The sequence below is a fragment of the Arachis stenosperma genome, chromosome 1, assembly GCF_014773155.1.
Source record: "Arachis stenosperma cultivar V10309 chromosome 1, arast.V10309.gnm1.PFL2, whole genome shotgun sequence".
NCBI classification, from domain to species: Eukaryota; Viridiplantae; Streptophyta; class Magnoliopsida; order Fabales; family Fabaceae; genus Arachis; species Arachis stenosperma.
In genome coordinates, this window is record NC_080377.1 from 43,682,700 (window position 1) to 43,706,630 (window position 23,931).

The following is a 23,931-nucleotide window of genomic DNA, read 5'->3' on the forward strand; positions in this document are numbered from 1 at the left end:
ACAATTCTCCTTTGATTTTCCTTGGTGAGATCTATTGTAATACACTTTTACTTTGATGCAATTAGTAGATCTACTCTTCTCATATTCTCAGTTAGTGTTCTTTGATCCTTTCACTTTGGATCTAGCTTTGCTTTTGTTACTTGTATTTGGAACTAGTGAATTGAGGTAATTTCATATCCATTACTTGTGATTGCTCAATTGTAGATAATTGTGTAATCTAGATCTCTTCATTTCCATTCTTCATTCTAATTCCTTAATGGCTCTTATGAATGCTCATCAATTGTTTGATAAAATGCCAATACTAGTTATGGAGTAAAAGTTTCTCACTTGGCTTAGGGTTTGGACCATTAGAAAAAGTTGAATAGTAAATGTCAATTGTTGATTGAGAACTAAGGATTGCTAATTGGTTTGGGATGCACTAAAATTAGATTCCCTTAGGGTTCAGTTAAGACTTGTGATTCAAGCTAATTACTTTCACTTGACTTTCCTCTATACTTAGAGGTCAACTAAGTGGAGCAAGGATTAATTGTTATCATCATTGAAGGAGACTATAGTGATAGAATTTCTAATGCCAACCCTAGGCCAAGTCCTTTAATATTGATTGTTTGTCACCTACTTTTGCTATTAATACACCGACCTTCAAAAGATTCATAACAAAAGCTTCCTAATCAATAACATAATTTTTAATAATTACGTAAAACATTTAAAACAAAGCATGTAATTTACAAATCGAATAGGAAGTTAACAATGATTTTCAACTAATTTCAGTCAATATTAGTAAGTTATTTTAAATTTATGCTATTAATGTAGAAATTTAACCCCCAATTGTCTAAAAAACGAGGATGTGCATAAGTAAGAGTTAGTTTCACTTATATTTAAAAAACTAAGCATAAATTTAGTAATTAACTAATGGACTAACATTAAAAAGAACAGAATGTGATAACATATTATTTATTGAGAGGAATAAAAGTATGTCTTAATATTCATCTTAAGGAATATGTTATTATACGAATCTGTTACAATACCATATGAGGTTAAAGTTTTCCATATATTATTGTAAAATAAAGTTTAGATTTACATATAGCAATCGAATAAGTTTCTTGCAACTATAACAGAGGCTCAAAAATATTAAATAGCTTGATTTTTTTATGTAATACCCCGTTGGAAATTATTTGCACTACTGATTTAGTTTTAACTTTCACAAATAGTCAAGGTTTTAAAAGGCTTCATGGTCTCTATTGAATCGATGTATGGCTTGCCCTGACCACGATAAACTCATTTGTGGCTTTTGAATCACATCATTCAAACTGGGGAAGGGTGGAGGAATTAACATTTTCCGGGTCTAGTGGACACGGAGCAAACCTAAAGCTGGTGCACATCGGATCAGAGTCATCACGCCCTCTCTGTGGGCCATACTCCGTCGTACACGTCTTGTCTTGAGAAGAAAAAGCTAAGTTGCACAGAGGCAAGCTTGCTTATATAGGGATCCCTCATTGCACCTCCACGTTCATCCAATTCCATATCTTCTCCTCACTCCATATTTCCAAACCTCCCCTGCTGTGTTCCTAACTATGTCGTTAGCCATGGGGGATGAGCAAGTTGTGCCGAATGATTCTCAGCTATCGGAAGAAAGAAATGGGTACGTTCTCTAACGAAATAGGGATTCTTATTTTTCACTTCCACTCCTAGTTAGATGAGATTGTTAACTCTGAAGTAACCTTCTCTTTGTTCTCTGTAGGCACGTTCTCTCGACTCAGTGCCCTACCAAGGTACAATCAACCACCGATGTTGGAAACATCAACGTCAACCCAGAGTTGCCAGTCGACGCGGTAAGTATCCAAAACCCTTGGAAACCTGTGTGGATTTGTTGTTTTTGTAGAAGATGTTGTTTGGATAATGGACTTAAGACCTTTTGTGTGTGATTGGTTTAACACAGCAGCCACTTGAGGGAGTTATGACGACAACTGAGGGTCAACAGGGCCGAGCCGACATTATCTCCGACGTTCTCCGAAGCATCCTGGATGCAGTTGAGGTTCATGCCTCACACCATTATTGCATTACTTGTTTTAGTAAAGTAGAGGGGTTTTTGGTGAAACAATATATAAACGGTGATAATGCATGAAGTGTACATGGGGGTGGCACAAAAGTTATAAATGTTAGCATATATTTTAGTCAACACTAGGGTTCGACACATGTAGTGTACATCATGTGGGAGTCTGACCTTGAAGGGCCCCTCTTAAGCAAAACCAAATTTTTTTTATCAAATGCAGCTGATGAAAGTTTTCATCAAGTATGTTTGTCGTCCGTGAAGATGCTCAATCTATATTAAATATGTCTTGTTTTTGTGGCCTTGTAGCTTTAATAATTGGTGGAATCCATTGGAAAAAGTTTTAGTTTTTTCTTTTTGTATGCAGAGGATCGACGCTAGATCAGTTACTTTAGAAGCAAACCTGGTTGAACTTCAGCATTTGCTCAAGGTCCGGAACTCAAGCGGTGTGACCCCCTTGATTGTTACTACAGGAACTACTACCGTGACAACATCTGTGAGAAACAATCCCAGTGTTGGGATACGACATCCCGGCCCAGACACGGTAACCACTACCACCACAAGATGTCAAGGGAATCAGAAGATCCACACCTACACCCACCTGATCAATGCAGCCAACAAAGGAAAGGGTATTATAGAAAGCAATTCCGGGTACATGTGCGATCTCATAATCCCCAACTCTCCTGGTTACGATGATGACGTTGTCATCAACGAGAACCTATCTACCCCACCTCCAGTTGTTGGCGGGCGGCAGATGGGACCGCAAACTGGGTCTATGATGCATTGGGAAGCTGGCACACCTAAGCTGATCCTTGGCGGGAGTACTACGCGCCACTGTCCCGATCTACGGTCAACTGATAAGGTGTACACATATAACTCCCAACATTTCTCTATGTGTTAAACTGGAGAAGGTATAATTTAAAGATCTTTGGTTTCAAATTCAGATTCCATAATGTTAGGGTGCTAGGCGGATGTGGGAAAACCTTATTTTGTGATCATGGCAGGTTATTATTCCCATATGTGAACCCAGTCATTCATGGTATATTATGGTAGTCCACGTCAAACAAGGCAAGGTTTACGCTCTTGATATCACCAAGACTGAAGAAACCATGGAACGTAGAGAGCGCAACATGCGTACAATCGTAAGTTCCTTGCCCTTTCACATAGTTTTCTAACGACTTCGTGACTTCCGTGTGGTGTGTAACTACTTTGCCAAGCAACTAACCGTTGTAACATGTTTCATGCAGATGATAACTTTGTCACAAATTTTCAAGCAAGAGCAGAATCTTAGCAGTTTCACAGAGATCTCTCCTGATCCTACAACTTGGGGACCCATTAATTATCCCAAAGGAGTACCCAACCTATCAAACAGGTGCTTTAACGATTTATTTAGTGATAGTCTATGTCATGTGCAACTATTATTGCCAAACCGGTATTTAGTTTGCTAATTCAGGGTTCTAACAAGTTATTTCTGTGAAAACCAGCAACGATTCCGCTGTGTGGTGCCTTTACTGGCTGCTAAATGACGGGTTACTTGACCCTAGGAAGCTTGGTGTCATGATGAACGAAAAGGTGAGAATGAAAACTGCAACAACTATCATCTTGTCTGAGTGGAACCAGAAGAAGCAGGCTGTGGATCAGGAGGCAGAGAAGCTGTGGCGCACCCTCATGCGCGCTCATGACTAGTTTCCAAGGTCATGGACGCATGCAACATGGCCGTCTCATATGTGCTTGTGTTGCGAATGGTTATAATTTGTAAAATAGCTTAGTAAGGTTTGATATGTATAAAGCCTATGAATCTAATAGATCTCAATTGGATGGTAAAGTGTGGAAACGAGTGGTCCCTCCACTATGGCAGGAGCACCCATATCAACACATTACCCTTTTGCAATCAAGGTAGAAAAGACCAAATCCTTTTGCCTATAGTACTTATGTTTGGTGTCCTTGCTCATTTAGAATGGTATTTACAGTATCAAAGAGGGGTGTCATTATGACAACTTTTGTGTAAGGTATGCGTTTGAGTTAAGAATGATGCGTCAAGCATGATAGTCATTATGACTATGTTTATGTAAGGTATGTATTTGTATTAAGCATGATATTCATTATAACTTATGCAAAACGGCCTGCAATCTAGATTGATACATCCTGTTTGGCTACATTTTTTCTTTGAGTCGTCTGATCCATGGAGGGGGCATGAATATTTTAGCTAAAAGTGCTTAGTATATTTCGACCTTATTGTTTGAGCTCACATTAATGCACCGTGCAACTCACTCAAATAATGTTATATTTGGTGCCCAGATAGAAACAAAGTAAATGTAAGGGAATGCTAAAAAATTTGTAAGAGTTTATTTAGATAATCAAATATTAGAATATCATCTAATCTGATCATGGGGAATTTGGTTTCACAATTATCATCACACATGAAACAATTATTAATTTGTTTCAGAGCAGTACCTTAACTTAGTAATTTAGTATAGATTTTGAGCAACAGTTTATGTACTGTAATGATTAACATGAAATTTCATATAACGTTTAGAGTGGTAATTCCAACTAAGGCTGTATCTAAAAAAATTGAATACATTGCTGAAAAAGTTGGTTCAGAACCGCATGCTAAAGACTATTTACAATTTCCACGTTGAAAGAATTAAGAACATTTATATACACAGAATTAAGCAAAAATCAAGGTCCCTCTACAACGCCATAGTAGGTCATATATTTTCCTTTCCATGCTTTGTGATGAACCCACATCTCCATAGGAAGTTCTGGCTTCATTGGCCAAAGTGCTTGCAGGCAACAAACCCTTATTCATCCGAGATTCACAAACTTCTAGAGCTTTCTTCCATATAGCCAAGACTACTCACTCAACTGCAAACGATTCCAGATACAATTCTGCATTGTATTGCAAGATCTGGACATCCAAAATTATTATATATTTAAAAAAGACAACAGAAAGAGCGGCAGAATACAGTATAACTATTTTCATTCTCAGGCATATTCCAAAACCAATAAAAGCCTCTTGGGGAAACTACGGTTCAGTAGACTCCAAAATGTTTTGCAAAAGCTGCAATGCAAAAAATAAAAAAACGTTAGAGGAGAAAATAGGATCACAAGGAACTTTGATGTTTTGTTTTAATGAATTGAAGCAGAAGTAGCCTCTTCGAAAACCTGCAGTTGACTATTTCCATCAAATAGTGGCTTCCCAGTGACTAGTTGGTACAATATTGCCCCTACAATCCATAAATCAGCCTGCAATTACAATACAATTTTACTTTTTCATTCTTCTTAAAAAAGAAAAAGGAGTAACAAATATTTGCATCTACATTAGTAAAAGGAGTAAACAAAGTTATAGTATTCTTGATTCTATCCTGTTGGAATTAAAAACCATTGGAGAACCAAATATAGGAAAATAGTTTGAATGCTTGCCAGAGAGAGAGAGAGAGAGAGAAAGAAAACAGAAAAGCGTGGTGGGGGTGTTCCACAAGTAGAGAAGGTGCATCATCAAGGATCAAACAATGTCATGGTATCATATCATAAATGATATTCAAATTTAAACTATTAATACTTAAATGTCAAACAGTGTTGTTTATGGATAGTTTCCTCACTGGAGATGGCTGAGTGTCATGTAAATCTGCCATCAATCATGTATGAAGAAGCAAGACACATCATCCTTTTTCAGAAAAAACATTATTAGGTCATTCTAGCATAACAGCACGCAAGTGATAAGTATAAAATGTAAGAATAAAAGTAAATAAATGCCAACTTCACGAATCTGAAATGTTTGTCACTGAGTTCCCATATACTTAACTATATGCAATAGTAATATGCAAATGAGCAACACCCATATATAAAGGTTTTCAACAACAAGTTCTATATAACAAAGTAACTACAACTAGTCAACGGTAACTGGAGCCGCAAGAAGCGACAACATTCCCCCTAATATACTAGTACCACTAAAATGAACATGTGCCACTCCGGAGCATATCAAAGGTCGCCAAGGGACACAGCCTCCGGGTTGTTCGAAGGAGCATCTTCCTGCACCACCTGCATGAGAAACATTTAGTCACATTTTAACCAAAGACGTGGACCAAGTATTCATGGAATTAAATGTAATACGCTACATCAAAGAACGGGCCCATCTAGCAGAAAAGAAACGAGAACCTGATCATTTTTACCTGGGTGCCTCGAACTCTCTTATTCATGCCCACACACGGTTGGCCACCCTCCTGACCTGCACGATTTGGACAACGGGTCCTTCGATGACCGACTCGGCCACAGTTGCTGCACTTGCGCCGTTTTTTCCCGGTCGATGCGGATGCCTGGCTGAGTCGACCGGTACCCTTTGTTCTCACGCTGATGGGGTCCTTCACTCGTTGTTCCTCCGCCGCTACTCCAACGTCTTCCGGGGGCCTAAGGCCATTCTTAATTTCCAGGCAGATTGTGTCAGATAGTACCTTATGTGAGTAGTACTTGAAGTCTTCATCGCTCATGCATGCAACCCGGCCTAGTCGTGTGCATAGCTGAGCAAAAGCTCCCAGCCGGGACCTATACGTTGATGTTTGCTCCTGTGTTTCATTTCCAGTGCAATTTAAGCCATAGTGAAACTTTGCTGTCTTCGACCATCTGCGGAGCACAAGCGTCCTGGGAATGACAGTATAATCCAAGCGCACCAACACAGCTAGTATGTGGACACAGGGAAGTCCGAATGATTCCATTCTCAGGCAGGTGCAGCTGAATTTGTTACCCACATTTTGCCTCCAAACCTCCCACTTCTTTTCCGGCCTGCGATATTTTTGAACAACATATACTTCACCCTCGGCATTTTCATTGCATCCACATATGTGAATCCGAACGCACCTTTTAAGAGCTTCACGAAATCTCCAAAACATCTCTCGTGTGTACTTTGTCCACCCATTCTTCTCAAGCTCAACAAACTCAGTTTGCAAGACTGGAGTTCCATACCATGAACGAAATTCAAGCTCGTCCTCATTGTCTCGCAAGAAATCAATGCATCTTTGGAAGTTCGTGACAAATTCAAGGACCCCGTATCTACTCTCCACAAACCTGCCCAACTTGGCATGTAGAGATTCACAACGGGAGGTTGTCCGTATGCCAGCGAAAAATCGTCCTCTGATGTATGCTGTCGCCCATGCAGTTTTTTTGCGGTACAAATCCTTCACCCATTCGACTTCACGAACCCCACATTCATCCAGCATCGCCTCCCATTGCGCCTCGAACTCGTCAACCTCCATGTCCGCCAGCATGCAGTGTCTAAATAACTGCGTGAATCGTGAGTCACATATATTGGAGGTCGCATTACGAAGCAAATGCCAAGCACATAGCCTGTGATGGGTTTCGGGAAATACATGACGTATAGCATTTCGCATCGAGGTATCTCCATCTGTGATGACTGCCTTAGGGGCCTTTCCTTCCATGCATTTCAAAAACTGCTGCAGAACCCAGATGTAGGACTCTTGCGTTTCACACGAGACCATTGCACATCCGAAGACACATGTTTGGTTGTGGTGGTTAACTCCTGAGAACACAACAACAGGCAAATTGTACTTGTTTCGGCCGTAAGTAGCATCGAAGGCTAGAACATCTCCGAATATTGCATAGTCGAACTGACTGTGCCCGTCACTCCAAAATAGGTCACAAAGATTGTTTTCAGACCCCATTTTGTACCTCCAAAACATTCTGTTGTCTACACGGGAAACACCTTCTAAGTATCGAATTGTAGCGCTTACATCTCCATTTTGTATTCCTCTTTGTCGCCTCACCTCATTATACATGTCTTGCTTCGTGAATGTCAGAAGGTTAAAACCCCCAGCTTGTGCCGCGAACGATTCATATATTTTAGGAATGCTGATACCAACCTCCCTCAAGGTAGTCATTTGTGCAATCTCTACTTCAGATATCCGCCTGTGTGACCTCAAGTAATCGACGAACTTGCCAGATGCGAGTTCATGATTATGCTCATCCACAAACCGAGACACGTACCATTTTCCACTCCCATCTTTTCTCTTTATCCTCATCTCGGCAAGGCAACCACAACGAGTCACAATCTTGTGCTCCCGTTTTCGATTAGCCATCTCTAACCATTTCTTCTCCCGATACCCTTGCCTATTGCACACAAATGTGTATCGCACAATATCCCCTGCACTATTTATTACCTTCCTCCCTTGCCTCGTAGAAAACCCCTTTAATCGGCTATAGTTATTATAAAAGGATCTAGCTTCATCTGGAGTGTTAAATTCCATTCGAAGGACATCATCTGGCTGCACTCCTTCATCTGAATCGAACCCATCGTTACGCCCGTCATCCTTACTTTCATAGTCACCAAAATATTCCTCCGCTTCAATTCCCATGTCATATAATGCTTCCTTGTATAATTAACGAAATCCATTATTCATCATCGGGGCCAGGGGTGGTCAACAAAATCACAATTAACACAACTGAACAAAAACTTCTTTAAATAAACCAGAATTTTTACACAAATTTAGTAAACTGAAACTACACTTTTTGAATAAAAACCACTTCGTTAAAAACTAGTTTTTATGGTCTAATTCTGTTTAAACCCAACAAAATTGTTATCGAATTTCACTACAATAATATCAAAACTAAGCATTTTTCCGATTGTTGGTAGCGTAAAATGATTATGACGTGATATACAGGTGCCATAGTCTGTGCTTTAATTTCATGTCTCAAGTCATAATAGATTTTAATATATATGTAAGGATAATTCACACAAACAACATAAAATGCTTCCAATATTACATCGATGTTCTACATTTAAAAAGCTTACATGCCTATCTCGTTTTGGTTTATAACTATGTAAATTGAAGTAAACAAATTTAATTTATAGCCATTCCGTGATGCATTGATAAATATAAGTAATTTAATTCGACTTACCAATAAAGTGTACGGTAATATAATTTGAAGCTAGTAGCTTCGTTCTACGGCTTTGTTAAGGCAAAATAGATCATTGCTAATTCATTCCATTTTCTATAACCTTCAGCCAAATCCATTAATTTCACTTAGCCTGAAACATTGGGTGTTCAATAGAATGGGACTATAATGATAAAAAAATATAAGTTACAAAAATTCTTCTAATCTTATAATCCATTAATATTTTTTAAGTCTGCATGTTTAAATATTGCTAGCTAATTAAGGACAAACAATAATAATTATCCTAACATTTTACTATTCTTCAATATATGTAAACTACTAAAGGATAAAAGAAAATTGCAATAAATCTTTTTAATTTATGGGTACTCATTAACGATATTAGTTAAAAGATTTAATTAATGAGTACTCATTGAATCTTTGTAACTAATGAGTACTTATTATTATTTTTTTATTATTAATTACCTAGCAACATTTAAAAGTGTGGAGTTAAGATCTATTATCGAATTATTCGACTAAAAAAACTTATTTAACGCATATTCAAGAAAACATAAATGATGATAGAAAAGACAAAGAAGAGAGGTCAAGAGAAAGGTGGAGAGAAAGAGGGGGCGACAGAGAGATGGACCATAAATGAGAGATAGCCTGGAATTAATTTTGGGTATGTTAAAAATTAGTTGTAGCAAATAAACCACTTTTGACTACTTTAATGGTTTTAGTTTTATGAACTAGTTTAAACGGTTACACTACATGATAAACTGATTTAAAACCAGTTTCTATGTCAACAAGTAATTTAATTCGATTTCTAAACCATTTAACATGTATGTGCATCAGTTTATGAAAAAAACAGACCTATGAACACCCTTTATTCAGGCCAAATAAAAAATAACTCAAATCACACAAGATTAAATTCATTGCATTACTATGGTTCACAACACCAGAAAAGACCAACTAAATTCACCAAACGTTAGAAACACTTGAAGCCAAAATTTAATGTTAAACCTGCCAATAACAGCTGCTTCGATTCATTAACAACACTGCTCCCAATCCTGATTTACTTTACACAGAAAATTTTTAATACAATTTTCAATAAATGCATGTCACACAGCTGCTGTATCATTAGGAACTAATATTACCATCTAAATTGACAACTATAACAACACATTATGTTAAAAAAATTACCTATTAGGTTCCTCAATATATGTAAATTGGTAAAGGATCAAAGAAATTTACGGTAAATCTTTTTAACTTATGAGTACTTATTAATGAATACTAGTTAAAAGACTTAATTAATGAGTACTCATTGAATCTTTGTAATTAATGAATACTCATTAAATCTTTCTAAAATACCAATTCTTTATATATAATATAAAGAGTTCAAAAGATTTAAGAATAAAAATTTAGACTGGCTTTCAATTTTTGTTTATCTTTTTAGTAGTTCATATACATTGAGACATACTTGTCGGTAACTAAATTTATTATTTTCTATTACTAATTAGCTAGCAACATTTAAAATTGTGGAGTTAAAATCTAATATCGAATTATTATACTGAAAGAACTTATTTAACTTGTATTAAAGAAAACATAAACGATGATAGAGAGACAAAGAAGAGAGGTCAAAAGAGGGGTAGAGGGAGGACAGAGGTGGACGAAAAATGGAAAAAAATGGTTAAAATTAATTTCGGGTATGTTAAACATTAGGTGTAGCATATAAACCCGTTAATACTACTTTAATAAGTTAAGACAAGTTTTATTTTTATGAACTGGTACTGATTTAAAACCAATTCCTATGTAAAAAAGCATATTAGTTCCATTTCTAAACCATTCAACCTGGTTTACGCAGTTTCAATTCCGTTTATGAAAAAATTAAACTATGAATACCGTTTATTCAATCCAAATAAAAAACAACGCATATCACAAAATTGGAATCATTCAGAGATTAAAGCGTACTTTCAAACAGCATATATGACCAACCATGTCACATTCAGAGATTAAAGCGTACTTTCAAACACTAATAAGAACGTACCTGCTCATCTAAACCTACATCGCTGCGTTGAACCCAATCATCCCTGCTCCTCACATTCCACTGGCACGTTCCCTCTACAACACCGCTGCAGGACCCCATCCTCTCTGAATAAATTGGAATCATTACAACAATTAACACAATTTGGTATACTTAATGTGTTGTTCACTTTTTCTCTCATTTCACCAGGCTAACAACATCTACTTTACAGATTTTAAAGTGAAACTCACCTATTGCTTTAAATGCAACGCACTTAGTGGCCCTGAGTATTTATCCCACCAGCTTCGTCTGCCCAGCACTGCACCTGCCACACCACAAACTATTCAATACCTGACTACATCCACTCGATAAACCCATTCATAGGACACAAACACAAAAATGGAAGACCCCAAAAGCCACCACGTCGGTTAGCCCCCTCCCTCCTCTTTGTAAGCTCATCTACTATTGCTCCAACAATCATATTCTTTGAAAAACCCAGTTTTCTTTTATTAAGGCATTCGGCGTGGTCGCCGAATACCGACCCGACCCGGAATCACACCCAAAAGACAAATACGATTTAAAAAGAAAACACTAACAGCAACTACACTCCCTCCTAGTGGAACTTACCTCCCCAGTCCCGAAGCACATAAGCCTTCGGCACTCCTTGAATGAATCCAAGGGCCTACCAGATGCGAACCTTGCTGCTTCAATAGCGGAGGGAGACGGCGACGCAAGGAGTGAGCCACTTGAGAGAAGGTTGCCGGGGAGAGGAGTCAGCTGCTGGAATATCTTCAAAGCATTACGCGTCTCAACATTGCGTTGCTTTAAGGAACATCCCAGGGGCACCAAAATTACACCTTCTTTCTCACACTTTCCTAACCTTCCAATCTTTCATAACGGTGGAAAATATCTTATACCCAGTACAAATCTGATTACTTTTTTTTTTTGGGTTAATTACAAATCTGATTGGTTATAACTTTTTTATTTCACATGTTTTTTCTCTTTCAAATCCATCATACAGTTTGGACTAAAAATTCTCAACCATTAATTAAAGGAAGTAATTTAGTCCAAAAAAAAAACGGCCATACAAATAAAGCCCAGTAGCCCAGAGTGATCACCAGCTTATCCTAATTCAGCTACTTCATCAAATAAGCATTCTTTGAAGATTACTTTTAGCCGTCTATTGAGTGGCTTTCCATGGTCGTTTTTGTCTTTACACAATATTATACACAGCAATTTTTTAATTGGCTACCTAACAGTACTTGTCACACCAATGTATCAGTAAAGCAATTATAACATGTGAAAATTTTCCTAAAATATATTACCAAACAAGATATATACTTTTAGAAGGTTTTCACATGTACCATAGTACTTTTTTGGTACACTGATATATTTTTTAGCATTAGGATATATCTTAAAATAATTAGAAGGATAAAATTGAATAGAAATATATTGAGTGGTTTTACTTTTTTGGAGAGCACCATAAAATAGAGACAAATTGTTTCATTAGCCCACAAAAAGAATAAAGAAATTACTATCTTACCACAGGTCAAAAATCGTTACTAAAATGTTGACTAAAGTTTTAGGAATAATTTTTCGATCTACGACAACGGTTTTTGACCGTTGCGAAAACTCTTATTTGTTGTAATGCACCTTTTACTTTTCTTTTTTTTTCTAACCAGTTTTCATTGATCATTTTATCTCTGTGCTAGTTTTTTTTCCTCCTTTTCATTTCTCCAAAACAGATGACTCCCTTTGGCATGATGTACTTTATTTGTCTATTTATTTTATAGGGATATTATTATTATTATTATTATTATTATTATTATTATTATTATTATTATATGAGATAATACTATTTTGTAATTTAGTTTTGTTTCTCTTGTACATATATAGTACTTACTTAATTCAATTTTCTCTATTATATTAAATACATGTTATTTTACTAAATACATATTATTTTCCAAAATTTTAAATATTAATTGTTTTAAATATTAATCTATTTTTATTAAGTTATTTAAAAAAAGAGATAAAATTAAAAAAAGAATAAAAAAAGGGTAAAAAACCTTTTTAATATTAGTATAAGTTAAATTTAATTATTGCTCAAGTAAGTATTACTATAATAATATTAATAAAAATTTGTGCAAAAACAGTATTACTTATATTTTAATTTTATCAACTAAACTCATTTTAAAGTATAAGTATTAAATTTATTGTGGTAAATTCTTAAGGATAATATAGAATTTCACAATAAATTAATTTTATCTGATATTCGTTAATTAAAGAAATAAATTTATTAAAATATTTTTTCATTAATTAATTAATGATAAGCCTTAGAAAAAAACTAATCTCATCATTCTTGTTAATTAAATTATGATATAGAATAGTGGTATGGATAGTTTTATGGGTAGAACTTGTCAAGAAATAACTTAAAAATTGACAATAAATAAGTAATAAGGGATTGATAGAAAAAATAAATAATAAATTTTATGCATCATTAATATTATTGGTGAAGAATATTTATTAAAAAAATTAAAATATTAAATCATTAATGAATATCTTTAGGTGAAAGACATCTATAGTCAAATTAAAAAAAAAAAGCTAGAATTATAGACTCGTGAATTTTGTTAAGCTATAATGAATTAATTTTTTTGTATATAAAAAATCATTTAAAAAAATTTAAAATTAATATATATTAAATCTATTTTTGTTAAATTATATTAACTATTTGTTTACACTTGTAAGTTAAGGATATCTACTTATGCTACTTATAATTGATTAAATAAAAAATTTTAGAATCATAATTGTGCTAAATTAATATTATTTTCTTTTAAGTCTTTTCTCCTATTTTGTTTTATGATAAAATTTAGTTTAACATTTTAAAAAATAATGATAATTCTTATCAAAGAAATAAATGAGCATATATGAACTTTTTTGTTGTGATTTTTTAGAATCTATTTAGGATAATCATTTTTTAGTTTAGATTTTAATAAATATTATTATTAATATTTTTTTGATACCGTATGATAATTAAGAAAGGTAAATGAAACAAAAAAGATCTTAATATTAGTAAATTAAAGATGGACAAAAAAATATTGAATAGAAAAAATATGTCAACTTCACTGCAATATTTTTTACTTATATTAAGTGTTAGTTTTTTAAAATAATAACATTTAGTTTCACCTTTAATATATTATAAATAATATTTAATTTCACCTTTAATATATTATAAATAAGTAGATAAACAAATGCAAAGAAATAGAAAATTTAAAAAGAATAAGAAAAAAATAAAAAAATATATTTTTAATTATAGAGATATATTTAACATTTATCATCCGTTTTTTTTTTCTTTTCTTTCTCTTTGTTTTTCTTATTTAAAATAATATAGTAAAAGACAAATCTCAATCATATATTATAAAAATATTTTTAAAGCGAAATGTCCATGCTATATTTAAATACTATTATATAAAAAAGAATTAAAAAAGTCATTATATGTAAGGTAAGTAAGATTATCTTTTTAGTTCATCTATACTTATTAAAGAGAAATAATATTAACATTAAATACATTGAATAACCTAAAGAAAAATAAAATAAAATAATACTATACATCCAAATGTTTTTATTAATCAAGTATAATCAAGTTAGTTTAACATAACAAAAATCAGTTATAGCTAATATATTCTAAGTCTTATAATTTAATTTAGTTAGACTTGGTTCATAAAAAGATTTGGATGTGTAGTATTACTCAAAAAAGTATTTATTTGGATTAGATTTTTTTTTGGTGAAAAAATACTTTTTAAAATAATAAAGTATTTTTATTAAATTTTAAACATATTTAGATACATTTAAAAGAAAAATTTTTACTAAAAAATTAAATTATTTGATTTTTTAAAAAATCAATAATACTTTGATTTTAAAAAGGTAGAAGTAAAATAAGTTTTAATTATTTTTTTTACTAGGCATATCATTTATCATAATTAATAATTATAATTTATACCTTTAAAAATAAAAAATAAATTACTCAAATTGAATAATTTTATTTGAGCAATAAAAAAGTAAATTGTAGCAACATAATATTATCATATTTGCAAATATTAAATTTAATAATTTGTCATATATCATGTACAAAATAAGATTAAAGTTTATGATTTTATTTTTTTTTCAATTAAAATCAATGTGCCAATTCTATAAATCATAACTTCTTAAATTAAGAAATAATATATAAAATAGATACATAATTATTTAATCAATATAAAATAACATGATATATATAATTTTTAGAATATAAAAAAAGTGTTTTTTTTAATAAATTTGTTATTTTTATAGGTTTACCTCACATTATTGTAAATAATTTTATTTTTAAGCATTTTCTAAATAAAATTTTCTTTTTTTATAAGACTTCACAAACAATATAATTTATAATAAATAAAGAAATAAAATTTCTGTATATTGTTTTACTGTGCAGTAGTGTAGATTTCTTCAAGTTACCTGTATTATCTTTTATTTTTTTTCTTCTAATTGAAGTGCTATTTTTATCTTTTTATGAATAGGTATAAGACAAAAAATTAACTTACAACTTAATCATATATAAAACATTGAAGTTCTAATAAAATAAATGAAACACCTGAAAATTTTCTTATATTTTTTACTTTAAGAAATCAAGTTTACTATGAAAGAAGAAGAGTTTTCAATGTCATTATCACTATCTAAATTCTCATATTTTCATCAGTTTTCAATTTTTTTTTCTTTCACTTTTTACTATCTTCTTATCTCACAAGACAAATCTTAGTTATTTGTAATTAAGTAATTTATTATAGATTTAATTAATTTATTGGTTTCTATAATTTTATTAAATTTGTAATTAAATTTTTATATTTTTAATTAAATTTTTATATTATTTTTAATTTTATAATTAAATTTTTATTAGTATAAAAAATATTAAAACTAATAGAATTTTTTTTACAAATTAAAAATATCACAATTAAAAATCTAATTAAATATTTAATTATATATTTTTAAAAAAATATTTTATTAATTTAAATATTTATAATATAAAAAATTTAATTATAAAATTAAAAATAATATAAAAAATTTAATCATAAATTTAATAAAATTATATATAAAACTAACAGAATAATTAAACTTTTATTATATATTATATAACATCTTAGGATGAGGATTAAAATGCTATATGTATATCTTATACACACTACGTTTATACTCATTGTATTTCAATCTAATAATAATTAATTTTATAGCCTTATATTTACTTAAGATCCTCCCAACTTGTGCAAACCTTAATTCTTAAGATTTTAAATGATCTTCCACGGAATGAGTTACATTTTTTAGGTAATACCACGGAATGAGTTATTTAATACTATATTAAATACATGAAGGGAGGAAAAACAAAAACTCATTTTTGCCACTAACTATTCACATTTCATAACTTTCGCCACAAAGCTTTTCTTTTTTTTTAATGTAATCGAGTTTTTACAACTAAACAATGTCAATTATATTTTTACTGTTATCTTTTTTCCGATAAGAAAATGGCTTAAAGTCACAAATAAAAAAGAGCTTATTGTTTTGGACTTTTGGGTTATCGTAAGAAGGAATTTAAAACTTTTTATGTAATTGATTTGCCGTTACGTACCTTTGAGTTGGTAAAAATTAATATATTTAAATAAAATATATCAATTGTATATTGCAAGTCACACATTAATTTAATTTCTTTTCTCCTTTTCTCTCCTCCCCAAGAAGGAAAAAGGACACCTAATATGTCTCATTATATCAACCTTTTTAAAGCATAGCTTAATGGATGAGAATATTAGAAAGGGACAGACAACCCAACTGTAGGCTTTGGATTAATCAACAAATTAATTAAACTCGACCAAAAAATTAAATAAATTAAATTAAACTTTTTTTTATTACTTGCAGCAATATTTTTTAGCATAGCAGGTAAAAGATTAATTCGTCACAAATTTAAATTTTATTTAAGAAATTATAGTTAGTTAATAAAATATTTGTATACACAAGACAGAATATAAACCCTCTAATATTTATTTAAACAGATTTATAAGTTAACCACTAGACCTACTAAATCTGGTTAAATTAAACTAATTTACTTCCCCTTCATTTAAGTTTTTAACACGTTTTGGGTGCGCCAATTGCCTCTTTATCAATTCGCTTGGCCCAATCACTAATTCACTATCATTTGCAGAAAATAAAAATGTCTCCTTGGATCTTGACAAGGCTGAAAACTATAATCTTGTTTTTCTTCTTGCGTGAGGCACTACTCGGATAAGATATTGAGATGGAAAAAATCTCCAACCACGGTGATTGGTAGATATAGAACAAAACAAAAATGCATAGCCTGTCTAAAATAAAATAAAAGTACATAAACAAGATAAAACAAAAAATATAATTCAATTAAGAATATAAAAATAGAATGTTTTACAAAAAAAAAATATTTAAAGCATTTTTTATTCAAAAATTAATTTAATAAAAATAGAATGTTTTTATAAAAAATAATCTTAAAAGTATTTTATATTCAAAAATTAATTTGTATATAATTATGTATTTTGTGAATTTTATAAAAACAAAAATGCAATTTCTTGCTTTACGAAATTATGATATTTTTGAGAATTTGTCGGGAACAAATTCACCTTCTGCCATGTTCTAATAATTTATTAAGACTGAATTGATTATGCTGATACGTTCTTTAAATTATTGGGACGAATTTTTTCAATACTTTATATAGGGGTGTATATAAATTGGGTAAAATTGGATTTGTTTTGATTCAGATGTAATTTTAAATAATGATTGGATCTATTTTTAAGATTTTTATCTGATTTTAGATCTGATAAAATTATATTATTTTCGAACCACACTAAAATCGGATCTCGATTGGTTAAAGTCTTGATCTTGATAAATTTTATGTCAAAAAATTATGATGCATTTATTTAAAAAAAAAATACTTATTACAAAGAAGTTGATAATTATACTTAAACTTTAATTTGTCCATAAATTCTAATTTAATGTTTCTTTAATTTATTTTTTAGTTCAATAAATGTGATTAAAAATAAAATAATAAACTTATAATTAATTAATATAACATAATAGTATTAATTTAAAATATTTTTTTTTTAGTTCGTTGAAGATGTATATGGATTAAGTAAAGTTGAATTTACATTGATCCGGATTCGATTTTAAATAATGATCGAGCCTACTTTTAAGATTTTTATTCGATCCTAAATCTGATGAATTGATACTAAATTAATCTCATAGTGTTTGGGTCATATGCACCCCTAACTTCATGCGTGTTAATCCATTACTAGTAATATTGTGGGTAATGGTTTCATATAACTATAGTGTGATAAAGTGCCAGTTGGATTCATAGAGAGAAGGGAAAGGGGATAAGAAGAAAACGAAAATAAGAAGATAAATGGTAGAAGAATAAGACAAAGAAAATAAATCCTGATATTATCCATAGTTAATATCATATTGTCCAATATTTTAGACATCTCACATATTTAAGTTTTTATTTTTTTGTTAATGTTAATTTTTGATACTGTAATTACAAAACTATTTTTGTTGCTAATATTGTGGTGATAGTGTAGTTAACAAAAATGAACTAAACAAATTTTTTGAAAAAAAATGTTGATTTCTTTTTTAATATATTAAATTATTAGTAGAAAATATTTTTTTAGATTATTTATTTATTTATTTATTCATGGTCACATTTAATATATACTCATTCTTATTTTCTTTTACCTGTTTAATTATTTTGTATTTATTTTTATCTATTCAGTATAACTCGATTACAATGGTTATAGATCAATTATTAATTCTTCAGAATAATAACGTTAATTGTACCACTGTGACCTGTTGAATTTATTTATTATCATATATCGTAATAGATCATCAATTATAATAGAAAAGTCACTATAAAAGAATGATAAGCTTATGAAAAATGTTATATTTTTTAATACATTTTTATCTTTATTAAAAAGTACATTAATTGAAGCGTCGGAGTAAATTTAGTAGGTATCTCACCTATTATGTTTTTTGGAGGCCAAGCTATATTCAAAGATACTGAAGTCTACCAAAGATGAGTTATACTTCGGAATCCATCTACACAAGGACACTTAGCGCCTACTATAAGACCAAAGAGTTAATTTTTTTTGCCCCTTTTTTTGAGATCAACTATGGCAGATGATCGACATCCTCTAATTCTATCTGAACTCTTGTGAATAGTGACAAATACGCAGCAAGCTAATTAACGCATAAGGACTGATAATCAGCAAATGGTGCAACAGTTAGCCGAACTTAGTAATGCTCGGATAGTGAATAATTAGCATGATGAGCACAATGAAAGTGATCAAAATAATGAGGAGGGAGATGACAGGTTTGATCCCACTCATAATTCTGAAACTACGAAGTTAGTAGCCAATCACTCAAAATCTTGTCCTGAAGGCCTTAGTGCAAATGGCCCTTTCACTCCTGACATCATGGAGTTTTAGTTGCCTAGGAACTTTGCTTACTGATAAGTTTGAAGTCTTATGATGGACTTGGAGATCACAAGCTGCGTATCCAAAAGTTTTAATCTATGATTCTAGTAAATGGTGCTTCTGACCCTATTTTATGTCTTTGTTTTCCAACTTTTTTAGATAAAGCTGCACTTGTTTGGTTTTTTCTTTGCCTGTAGGTTCTATTTCATGCTTTGAGGATTTAGCTAAGCGGTTTGAAGACCACTTTGATGCATCCTCCATTTATGTTCACAATTCTGATTATTTAAGTACCACCAAGTTGGGATAACATGAATGTTTGATGGACTACGTGACTCGATTCACCAAGATCACTTGGAAATTCCTAACCTACATCTAGAAGTTCATATTCATGTTATCAAGAGCGGATTGCATCCAAGAAAATTCTAGAAAACAATTGTTGTTGCAAAGCCAAAGACCGTGGTCGAGTTCAGAGAGAAGGCCAAAGGACAAATGGAGGTTGAGAACCTGTGACTAACTCATTGTTTTGAGAGGTCTACTGGTAATAAAGATGATGACCATTAACCTAACAAAAAAAAAGCTTTTTTGATTAACACCAAAATATGAAATGTACACTCAGTTAAACACTAGAAGGGAGGACATCATCAAGGAAATATTAAACTCCAAATTGATCAACTCTCCAAGAAAGGCTAGACCTTATCAAGACCAAAAACATGTTGACAAGACTAAATATCGCGTGTTCCATAAAAGATACGATCATATTACTAATGAGTGTATTAGTTGCCAAGGATTTACTCAAGCGCTTGGCTCGACAAGGCCTTTTGGATGAAATCCAAAATCACTCTGCTTGTGACTATTCTTCTATGGGAGAACCATCGAAAGACAAAGGCAAAAGCAGTGCTGATCAATCTAGTCAACCTCGAGGAATTATAAAATGCATCTATGGAGGCTTTGTAGGAGGTGGTGTTGATAGCTTGTCTCGGAAGCAGATATACCGAGCTGTGCTTCAGCTTGATGTTCATTTAATCACTAGTGTTCGCTATATAATTGCTTACTATGATTCTTTATTGTTTACAATTTTCCCATTATCAACCAAGGTAATAATTGTTGTTTTCTTTGGTATATACTTTCTTAATTAGATTATTCTAGTTCTTTGATGTGTATCTTTTCAACATCTAGGGATTTGGTAATCATCCCCCTAATTTTTTTTCTTTTAAGTATATAATTACAATGGAGTTTCCAATTTCTATAGCTTCACAAACATTTCAATTGGAATTGAAATATAAAGTAAATCACTCATCTCACTTATATATACATAGAAAAATGAGCATATAAGCAAATACAAAATTTATTCATCAAAAGTGTCAAAATGTTTCACCAAAAGTATTTAAATAGGCTCCTAATAGATCAGCCTTAATGTAGGCTAAATCTTCCTAGAATAAAACTATGAAATCTAAAATTAAATTAAAGATATTACTTCAAAATTAACTCTAACTAATTGAAATTAGGTTTGATCTGATCTGATCAGATGAGATTCGATTTAAATATTAAATTTCTAAAGATATGATAACTAATTTAAATCAAATTTGATCTTATTAGATTAAATCAGATTTGATTTAAATTTTAAAGTCCTAAAAATACTTCTCAATAAATCAAAACCAAATAAAATCTTTTGACAAATCTTAGCAACAAATCAAATTGAAGTATATGCTATATTTGAAATTAATGTTATGCTTGTGCCTCCCAATGAACTTGAAAAGAACTCTTAAGCTTCTTGCTATCATGACTTAGCTCAATGTGCCTTGTCTTTTCTCCATTGGTTAACAATTGATGTATTTCTTCATGTATGAGTGCTGCCACATTCCTAAAGCTCTCTTTGAGCTTCTTGGCACATACTCGAGTGATGATAAAGTTTCTATTTTTCTGCTATGTCTTTGGATGTCTAGATTATCCTCTCAAGAAAATATCATGAAGTTAGGACTAAATTTGGTAAAAATAGATTGTTGCATGTATAGTTGCATGTTGTATTATAAGGAGGTGAAAGACTTCACTGCTTGTAAATTTTGCGAGGCACTGAGGTGACAAGTAGAGAAAGGAGGTTGGAAAATGAAGGCTGAAGAAAGTTTCACTCAAAAGAATGCATTACTTCTCCGTAATCCTAATACTAAAAAGATTATATGCGTCTATAAGTTCAGCACCTCACATGACTTCTCATAGTAAGAACAGGAGAGATGATGGTATTATAACACATATTGCACACGAAGAGGCTTGAAAATAATTTGATCAGGTCCATCCTATCTTTGAGAGTGAGCCTAGAAATGTTAAATTAGCCTTGGGTTCAGATGGATTCACACCAAACTCTACTTCATAATCCATACTCATGTTGTTCTGTTGTGGTGACTCCTCCTGAAATGTACATGAAGGTTTTATACATCTTTCTAACTTATATCATACCTGGTCTAATCAACCTCAAAGCCAAAATTGATGTGTTCTTGCAACTCTTGGTGGATGAGTTGAATGACTTGTGAGTGTTGGGCTAGAAATTTAGATATTTCAAAAAAAAACTTTCAAATGCATGCTACATTAATGTAGACCATCAATGACTTTTCTGTATACGAGATGTTGCTAGGTTGGTCCATTCAAGACCGGATATTGTGTCCCGTCTGTATGGAATATACAAAGTTATTTTGGTTAAATAACGGGGGTGATGAACGAAAACTAAAGCTCACGGATACCGGCAAATATACCGAATCGTTCAAGTAATATCATAGTGAGTGGATATCATTTCCACGAGGATTAACGGATTGAGGCAAGCAACGTCTAATTAAACATCCAAGTAGATCGATCAAACCATAGATTTTCGATTGTGGTTCTTGAAATAAAAGAAGAAACAAAAGAAAAGACTTGGGAAAATGTTTGAAATTGGAAGAGAATCAATAGATGAGAATGTTGAAGGCTTTGGAGATGTTTGATTCTTGGAAGAACAATACTTATGCTTTCTTATTTAAGTCATGCAAAAATCTTTTCATAACAAATCATTTATAATCAAACCCCAATTCCTTGGTGATTTAATTTCTCTAAACCCAATTAATCGCCAATCCCTTAGTAAACTAATCGAGAGAAGAGGTGAAGAATGATTTTCATTTTAACCCACACAATCTTCAAGAATTATCACTAGCCGAATTATATGTCTCTTATTCGAACTAGATCTAGATAAGTAAAGATTATGAGATGAGTTTTAAGCTAATTTCAAAATTAATTTTTTCAAATATAAAATAAGAATCCAAGACAGATATAAAATATTTTTCAATAGTTTTATCCCTTATTGATGAAGAACAGAACCCAATTTTAAAAAAGTAAAGAAGCGTGAATTGAAATAAAAAACGTACTTACATTATTAATCCTAAAACCAAGCAAAGATCCTAATCTTCAACGGGGAGGTTTAGTAACTCATGATCGAAGAGAAACTAATCCTAATTAGGAGAGAGTGATCTACCCATGGATGATTCATTCTCCTCTGTGAATAAAGTTCCTCTGTGGATGATTAAAAAAAATAATTCAAATCTAATCTCGAAATAACTCCTAAAAACCAAATCTTTACATTTTTAGAAAGAATTAATGATAACTAATCTTTTTGAATCTTGAATCTTCAATATTCAGATGTCATTTAGGCTTCTAATGATTTGATAATTACATTTAGGCCTTGTCAAGTGTTGAAGCATTGAATCTTGCGAGTTGAGGCTTGAGGCACGCTGGGCTTGCATCCTTAAATGTGGACGTAGGCCCAATTTGAACCTCCAAGGAAGGTTGGACGCCGGGCTTGTGGAGGAGGCAAGGAAGGCACACTAGGCTTGTGTGTTGAACTACTGGGCATGCATGTATGGTCGCCGGGCTTGCGTGTTGAGCCGCCAGGGGTCCATGTCTGAAGGCTAGGCACCCGATTCATATGCTCCTTGGGTTTGGTTGGATAGTCCTTGAATTGGTTTTGTGTTTTCTTATAAAAAAGACTTCAATTTTTTATTATTTTGGACCAAAAATACCTGAAAATACAATAATACTAACACAACTCTAAATATTTGATTAGTTATAAAAATTGATGAGCGGATAAGTTATACGCTTTTTGGCATTGTTTTTAGGTAGTTTTTAGAATGTTTTAGTTATTTTTTAATATATTTTTATTAGTTTTTATGCAAAAAACACATTTCTGGACTTTACTATGAGTTTGTGTATTTTTCTGTAATTTCAAGTATTTTCTGGCTGAAATTGAGGGACCTGAGCAAAAGTCTGATTCAGAGGTTGAGAAAGGACTGCAGATGCTGTTGGATTCTGACCCTCCTGCACTCGAAGTGGATTTTCTGGCGCTGTAGAAGCCCAATTGGAGAGCTCTCAATTGCGTTGGAAAGTAGACAGCTTGAGCTTTCCAACAATGTATAATAATTTATATTTTGCCCGAGATTTGATGGCCCAAACCGGTG

At 32.0% G+C, this 23,931-nt stretch overlaps 1 protein-coding gene across 1 annotated transcript; it reads right to left on the reverse strand.

Annotated features, from left to right (window-relative positions):
* Window positions 1-6,028: 6,028 nt before the first annotated feature.
* Window positions 6,029-11,847, reverse strand: LOC130979062 (protein FAR1-RELATED SEQUENCE 5-like). The gene is made up of 6 exons (XM_057902422.1): window positions 11,833-11,847; window positions 11,580-11,774; window positions 11,304-11,307; window positions 10,977-11,080; window positions 6,220-8,427; window positions 6,029-6,088 (listed from the first exon to the last, which is right to left on the reverse strand). Exons 1-6 carry the CDS (start codon window positions 11,845-11,847, stop codon window positions 6,029-6,031), a joined length of 2,586 nt encoding a protein of 861 aa, XP_057758405.1.
* Between the last annotated feature and the right edge of the window lie 12,084 nt (window positions 11,848-23,931).

Bases quoted from the DNA above. Each gene is read 5' to 3' on its own strand.
- LOC130979062 (XM_057902422.1), bottom strand. The intron at 8,428-10,976 runs GTACGTTCTTAT...TAATTATACAAG, and splicing joins ATGTAGGTTTAGATGAGCAG to GAAGCATTATATGACATGGG. The intron at 6,089-6,219 runs GTAAAAATGATC...TTTCTCATGCAG, and splicing joins AGAGAGTTCGAGGCACCCAG to GTGGTGCAGGAAGATGCTCC.